The sequence below is a fragment of the Nyctibius grandis genome, chromosome 24, assembly GCF_013368605.1.
Source record: "Nyctibius grandis isolate bNycGra1 chromosome 24, bNycGra1.pri, whole genome shotgun sequence".
In the NCBI taxonomy this organism is placed as follows: domain Eukaryota; kingdom Metazoa; phylum Chordata; class Aves; order Nyctibiiformes; family Nyctibiidae; genus Nyctibius; species Nyctibius grandis.
The window spans coordinates 1,275,217-1,282,763 of NC_090681.1; the positions used below are offsets into that span (position 1 = coordinate 1,275,217).

Below are 7,547 nucleotides of genomic sequence, written 5' to 3' on the forward strand. Positions count from 1 at the left end.
CCCCGCGGGGTCCCCGCGGTCTCACCGTGCCACCCTCCCGGAGCGGGCTGCCCGTGGCTCTGCAGCAGTTTCCATTGGCGGCGGCGGGTAATTCGTGTGCGAGCAGAGAACAAGCCCTTCACCCCAGCCTAACGCACCGTGCGGTGTGATCGACATTAACAAACACAATCCCACGTTGCATTTAATTTAATTCCACTCTTCCTGCCCCGAGCTACAGCTCCCTTCATTTTCATTTTTCCTCCGAATTCCCACAACTCAGACCTCTTTGATTTCCAGGTTTAATTAACAATGCTCATTAAATGAATTTTTATTCATTTCTTTTAATATTACCCTGCCACCTGTCTTTAGGAGGCAAGGGCTGATCATTTATTCTAATTTATTTCGATTAAAAATGGCATTTAAGGGAGGGAAGAGGGATGTGCAGAGGTGTAAAGGGCTGATCTATTCAAATCTCTTCATCCCCCTCAAATGCTGCTCAAGGATGCTGCTCCTCAAAGTTCTGTATTTATTTTCCACCAGATCCGTTTCATTTGGTAGGAAAAATTGGATTGGACATGCTGTATTTTGCAGTTATGTTCCAGTTCATTCTTAACATCCCTTGCTTGTCTGGTCCGTATAATGCTGAGTCTTTATTCATCTGAAAGAGGTGAAACTGTGCAAAATCCGCTCGGGAAGGGCCGTGAGCCGGCCTGCACGCAGGGCCGTGGGGCGAGCGGGACGATGCTCCCCAGCGGCAGCTCGGGGGAAGCCGTGCTTCCACCCAAAAATGAGACAGAGCAGAGGAAACCTGCAATGCTGACAGACAAAGGGAAGGAAAAACAAAGGGCAAAGCTGCCCCGCTGCCACCAGACACGCCGGGCAGACTGGGCTCGTGGCAATGCAGCGTGCTGGGGCAGGGGGCTTCTCACCCCCCCCAGCCCAGCGCTGCCCAGGAAGGGGACAAGGGACCTCACAGCAGACAAGAGCGAGCGGCTGTGGCTGCTGTTGGGGGCTGTGTGTGTCCGTGACGAAGGTGAGCTCTCACCACTCCTCTCCTGCGGGCTTTGTGCAGCCCCCAGCAGCTCCTCTGTCCTGGCACACTCTCTGCTGGCATCTCAAAGCGCTGTGGCAGAGAGGGGACGTTAGGTGATGCCTTTCTGGCATTAGAGGATTGACGCCTGCAGGTGCCAGCTGCCGGTGGCAGAACCTGTGGTTGGGCTTGCAAAGCTCCGGGTGGCCAAGGAGCCACCCCGCAGCCTTTGAAGCCTTGGCCAGGCTGCTGGGGCACCATCTCCCTCGCACTGGGCTGAGCCGCCCTGGGCACGCCCGGGCCTGCAGACTGGCACAAGCAGAGCCAACGGAGACGCCCACATGGCAGGAGGCCTCCACCAGCTCCGGTGCTCTGCCCTCCTGAACGTGCTGTGCTCCCCGTTGTCAGAGCCCAGGGGTCCTGGGTAGGGAAACCAGCCTTTTAGGGGTGCTCTGTCCGAGAATGTGTTTGGAAAGTGGTGTCCTGGGACAAGAGAGCAGGGATATTGCTCAGGACCCCTGGCATCTACACAACACATCTCCTCTGGCATTCAGCCTGGTTACATCCCAGAGCAAGGCTGGTGTCTCACCCCATGCTCTGTCAGCTCGCGGGCAGCCAAGAGGAGCATGTTTCATGTTCTGCAAAGAAACAAGTGTATGATGAGCCATCAGGGTCTCTGGGAGGGCCTGGCTCTGGCAAGGCATGGATGGTCCTTCTCACACCTGATGGGACTTTCCACTGAAGAGCATGAGAATGAGGGACAGGTGCTCCCCTGCAGGCACCTGCTGGTGGCCAAACCCCCTGTAGTATAAGACAGAGGGCTTCCCTAGGCTCCTGCTTTGCTCCCAGGTAGCCTGGCTAGGCATTAAAGACCAGCAGCCAAAGGCCTCTGGGTCTAGGACTGCTCTGGTCTCGGATGGGGTCCTGCAGGCCCAGCCTGGATCTCTGGTCAGGTGTTGTGGAAGCTCCTACTGCTGCCGGAGGGGATGAACAACAGCCAAGTGCACTGCTAACCACAGCGAGCCCAGTGCAGCGCTGGGGAGAGAGGAGAGCACCCTCCTGCTGATACAGGCACGTATCTCTCATTAGCACTAATGGATAGCCTTTCATTAATGGGAAGCCCACGCCTTTTGACCAGAGGCAGAGCAGCGAACGGGACCGGGAACAGTCGAAGGTAAAGTGTTTGAGGGTTTGGGTGTTTTTTTCTGACAATCTGAAATGTGTTTCTGACTCTTCCAAGGCATTGATGTCTTCCCCGCAGTGCAGGGATGAGGTGTTCTTGGCAGGATGGGGAGACTCTCCCAGCCCACGCTCGAGCAGAGTTATGCTCTTTTCCAGGGCCAGGAGGCTCATTTGCTTCTTTGGCTTCATCGTTTTCTTCTGGTAGCACCGGCCTTTGTTCCAACTTGCATTAACTTTTCAGGGCTGAGCTGGAAAGATCAGAAAGATACTTTCCCTGAGCAAGCGCAGGCGCCTCCTCTCGGGTTGTGTAAGGCATTTGCTTCTGTAAAACGGTGAGCTAAGAGTATGGTATAAAGCAGGAACACCCCCAGACTCAGGCTTCCTTTTGAGACAGCTCCTCGCTTGATTTTTCTCTCAATCAGAGGCCCCCACAGCGTGAGCCTGGAGGGCAGCCGGGGTGGGTGCCCTGGCGTGGCAGGGGGCCGGTCCCGGCGAGGCTGCTGCTCCCAAAGCAGCTCCTCGACTGACACCTGGTGGAAAAGCTCCCGGAGCCGGCAGCAGCCCGGGCCGGCAGCTCTGCTCCGAAGTGCCACCGCGTCCCGGCTGCTCCTCCTGCCAGTTCTGACGCTGACTCACAGGGTACCCCAGAGCTGGCAGCCCAGGCTGCAAAGCCAGTGGTGCAAGGGATTTACTCCCCCCAAACTACTCCCCCGCCTGCAGGGAGTCAGCGAGGTGTAATTCACACATTTCTGCTTTCACAAGCTGTACCCGAAGGCTCTAAAGAGAGCCCAGACCTCTGCAGGTTGAACCCCTCACCCTGCAGGAGTGGAGAACTCCCCCCTGTACATCCCATCCCTGCAGCAAGGGAGCCTGAGCAGATACAAATCCCCGCAGCCATGCTTTGTGCAGGGGTTTGACAGGGCAAAACAGGCAACAGCAAGTGGTGCTGTGAAGGCTTTCTAGGAGTGACTTTGGGATGATGGTACCAGTCATGGATATGAGCTGGGGGGTTATCCCACAGCACGGCAAAAGGGCCTGGGTACAACTTCACCCCAGAAGGGGACAGGTCTGTGCCAAGTTGCAGGGTTATTCTCACTGCTATCAGTAAATTCTAAAGCTTTTCTGTTCCTGCCCTTTGCAGCCTTCTACGTGTAATGCCAAGCTTCCTTCCTAACATGTGCAGGCCTCTGACACAAAATAAGGTGACATCCTGAGAGGCTTACTGTGAGAGAATTGGGAGAGCATGTTAACGGGAATAGCAGGCAGCCTCCCAGGGCCCTGGGCAGAAATAAATCCCAACACTGCAGCAGTTTGAAAAACGAAGCAACAGAAAACATCTTTAATAATAAAACCAGCTGGTTTTGAAAAGAAATACTGACAGAAGGTCAAGCAGGTGCATGGTGAAATGTTCTGAGGCAGCAGCGGTTCTGCACATCACGTTGTGGACAGTGCAAACCCCGCTGAGCTCTGCTGCATCATCCCAGTTTTATAGTTTGGTCATTTATATGTTTTTGTCCCCATCCGGCACCAAAGGGTGCGGGAGAAATGCTGAACAGATCTCACACAGGTGTCTGGCTCCATTTCCCGCACCAGGGTGCTGCTGGCTCTTCACTGCTCAGACAGACACTGTTCCAAAGCTGCCATCCCGTACAGGTTGGCCCACTCTGCCCCGCGGTGTGACAGGATCACGTCCCTGCACGGCTTGCTGGCTCTGGCCAGCTCTACCAACACGCCCTGGAAAGCAGCGACGAGCTCAAAATCCACCGAGGCTGGAGCGACGCGGGTCAGGAGCTCCGAGAGGCTTTCCAGCCACCGCGCCTGGAGGACGGCTTGGGGCAGGCAGGGGAAGAGCGGCACGCAGCTGGCCAGGGCCTGCATCCCCAGGAACCAGAGCTCACCGACGTCAGCCCAGGCACCCGCGTAGGCAGGCGACACGGCTGCAGCCAAACTGTCACTACCGGGCTCTGCTTGGGCCGTGTGGGCCTGTGACAGAAAGAGAACAGCGGCTCCGAAAAACTCCTTGGCAGACTGGGTCCCCTGAAGAACTGGAAGAAAAAGGAAATTAATAACTCTATACAGAGCTTGCTTGGCCAAAGGAGGGACCCTTTGGTGGGTCTGTCTGCAGCAGGGCTTTCGGGGAGAGCAGAATACCACCCTCCTGCCCTAAAAGCTCTCAATCCCAACCCATCGGCCCGCTGAATTTTCTGCATCTTCCTTGCTCCTCTGGATTTTGGTTTTATCGCTTCCAATGACACAAAGCCCGTCTGAAACCAGACCTGTTTCCCTTGTATTTACTCTCTCCAGCCCAACCACTCAGACCTGGTCTCTGCCCACGCAGAGCAACGTGCAGCTTTGCCAGTGGGAACTCTTCTTACCCGCTGAACTTGCAAGGATCCTGGCCATCATCAGGCCCAGAGTGGCAACATTGGCTGCTAAAACCAGGTGATCTTTCTGGGGCAGCAGCAGCGGAAGAGACTTCAGCAACATGTCCATCAAGGAGGAAAAGGTTTTGTCTTGCCTAGAGAGAAAGCAAACCCTGAGACACAACTCCTGAGCAGAGCCAGAAGCACCTGAAAATGTCAAGGTTAAATGCAGCACCATAAAAGTAATTGGTGTTGAAAAAGGGACGTCCATTTTTCAGCACAGTGTCTTAAAAGATCCTGCCAAGCTCATTTCACAACGCACTCTCCTTCTTCCCACTGACAATCTCAAAGCAAGCTCCTGGGGCTGTTACCTGACGAGGTGCGGCGCAGTCACAACCAGGTTAAGGAAGATCCCACATGCAGTCTGCAGACTCATTTCAGCGCTTGCCAGTGGAGCCAGGGACCCGGGCTGGGAGGTCAGCACCTCCCACTGCCGTAGGAAGTACTCACACAGCAGTGCTGGTGCCCCTTCTGAGATGAGGATGTCCCTGGGCCTGTCCTCTGCTGTTAAATGGCAAAAGCCAGGTAGCAGAAATCTGGAAGGGGAAAGAATTGGAAGCACAAGACAGAATGGGTTTAAGCCCTGTATTTACATCCACCTAGGGGAAAGAAAAGCCATGGAATTGGCACTGTGGGGAGAAGGGGAAATACAAGAAGATTTGAGAAGGTTTGTGCTAAAACGCATCAACTCTGTGCTTAAAATACACACCTCAGAGCATCCTGGGGTAAGCCAGAGCCCTCGGTGCTGGCCAGCTCCGGCTGGGGAAGACTCGCAGCTAGGCTGCCCTCTTTGAAAAGCTTCTTGGCATAATGAACAAGGAAAGGCAGGAGCTCACAGATTTCCTGCTTCAGGGAGGATGTCTCCTCTGCCATCCAGGCGCCAAGGATTCGAACAGAAGCAAATATGAAAGGATCTTGTAGCTCCTCCTGTTTAACCTGCACGAAGAGGAAAGCAGACAGATGACACGTTAGGGCTGCTGTTCTGCTAAGCTACCGCAGGTATGAACTCCACAGTGGGCCAAGATGCAATTTTGCTCTGTGCAGCTCCAACCATGAGCTGCTGAGCACCCACTGAGCGTCCCAGTGAACAGCTGTCAAAGCATCCGAGAGAAACCCCCAACAACAATGTGCTCTGTGCTTGAAGGCCCTGCATTACCTGTCTCAGGTAGAATATTACAGCTCCAAATGCCTCCTCCATGATCCTCATGAGCTGCATTTTCTGCCCCTCTTCCAGCAGAGGTTTCTCTTCTCTTAGGCACTCCTGGATCCCCATCTCAATAAGGACATAGCAGGCTGTTACCACTTCTTTTTTCCCCTCCACCTCCAAGGGACCTGGCTCCTCCAGGGTCAGGCGGACCTCCACACAAGCCAAGTTCACCAGCAACGCCAGGAATTTGCTTCCAGCACTCCCTGCTGGGATCCACTCTGACCCACAGGCCTGCATGAGGCAGGCAGCAAGCTTCAGAGCAGGGTCCCGCTGCGACTGGCTGAGTTTACTGCCCAAGATGTTAGCCAGCCCTTTGTAAAGTCTATGGAGGCACTCGCAGCCCTGTGAGTCCTGTGTGAGCGGCGGTGACAGGGGGATGAAGTGAGGCAGAACCTCACACAGCTCAAATTTGGCCATGTCTTCAGTCCTGAGAAAATCGTTGGAGAGCTTGCTCAGCACGGCCAGGAGGTGTGGAGTGTCTCTCTGCCAGCACTTTGCCTCTGCTACAGTCAACAGCCCCAAGAGCAGCGTCAGGGCACGGTCAGAGCCATAACTGCAATTCACATAGGCCTGGCACAGGGCAGACACTGTCCCTTTGGTCACCAACTCTCTGGGGCCCCTGGCAGTGGCCATGATAGCACTCAGGCACTGGTACACATCATCAACCATGGACGTGCTGTCCGGATTGCAGGGGGAAACCAGGACGTCATTGAAGGTTGGGATTTTGTTCAGGATCTGGGAGTGACCAGCTAACTCTGGATCGGTGCAGAAACACGCCAACAGAGTAATGCCCAGTGCCTGGAAGGTGTGTTCGGGGCAGCCTGCTGGGGGCTGCCTGGAGGTCAGCAGGCGATTGGGAAACGTGAATCCAATTGCATCAAAGATCTGGCGACGGGTCTTGGCATCTACTTCTCCAGCTCTGACCGCTTTGGTCACCTGTAAGGCAAACCAGACGTGAGTGCGCAGCACAGCAAGAGGCTTTGCTAAATTTACAGGATTGAACAGGAAAAGCAGAAGCCTAAACAGCTGTCATGAGTACGGAGAAGTGAGCCCTTAACCACTGAGCTGGGTGCTTGGTCTAGGCGCTAATCCAGAGCTTCACCAGAGTGCTTCAAGAGCTGTGGCAGCACTGAATCACAGAATCACAGACTGGTTTGGGTTGGAAGGGACCTCAAAGATCATCCAGTTCCAACCCCCTGCCACGGGCAGGGACACCTTCCACCAGACCAGGTTGCTCCAAGCCCCATCCAACCTGGCCTTGAACACTGCCAGGGAGGAGGCAGCCACAGCTTCTCTGGGCAACCTGGGCCAGGGTCTTACCACCCTCACGGTAAAGAATTTCTTCCTGATATCTAATCTAAATCTCCCCTTTTTCAGTTCAAAACCGTTCCCCCTCGTCCTGCCACTCCACGCCCAGGGTTTCGCCTCCCCCTGCCCGTTCCCGAGGCGAACCCGGTCCCTTACCAGGAGCAGCGCTGCGAACTGCTCGCTGTCGTTCCTCGCGTCTCGGAGCACACCGAGGCACCGCTTCAGCGCCGAGCGCCCGTCCCCGGAGCCCGCGGCCATGGCCGGTCCCCTCGGCGGGCACACGCCGTCCCTCCGCCCTTCCCTCGCCGCCCGCGGCCCGGCGCCGCCTCTCAGCCAATCCGCGCGCCGCCCCCGCGCCGCCGGCCAACCGCCTGCCGCCTTGTTGGGCAGTCCCCAAGCCACCGCCTCCGCGCGGCCT

General features: G+C 55.7%; 1 protein-coding gene across 1 annotated transcript; it reads right to left on the reverse strand.

Moving 5' to 3' along the window:
* Window positions 1-3,501: 3,501 nt before the first annotated feature.
* NCDN (neurochondrin) lies at window positions 3,502-7,419 on the reverse strand. Its single transcript, XM_068417786.1, has 6 exons — window positions 7,286-7,419; window positions 5,771-6,757; window positions 5,324-5,550; window positions 4,926-5,150; window positions 4,567-4,709; window positions 3,502-4,236 (listed from the first exon to the last, which is right to left on the reverse strand). Exons 1-6 carry the CDS (start codon window positions 7,385-7,387, stop codon window positions 3,800-3,802), a joined length of 2,121 nt encoding a protein of 706 aa, XP_068273887.1. The 5' UTR covers window positions 7,388-7,419; the 3' UTR covers window positions 3,502-3,799.
* Between the last annotated feature and the right edge of the window lie 128 nt (window positions 7,420-7,547).

Excerpts from the sequence above, each read along its gene's own strand:
- NCDN (XM_068417786.1), bottom strand. The coding sequence starts at position 7,387 with ATGGCCGCGGGCTCCGGGGACGGGCGCTCGGCGCTGAAGCGGTGCCTC. Across the intron at positions 5,151-5,323 it reads TTACCCCAGGATGCTCTGAG|ATTTCTGCTACCTGGCTTTT; the intron begins GTGTGTATTTTA and ends TTCCCCTTCCAG. Across the intron at positions 4,710-4,925 it reads ACTGCGCCGCACCTCGTCAG|GCAAGACAAAACCTTTTCCT; the intron begins GTAACAGCCCCA and ends CTTTCTCTCTAG.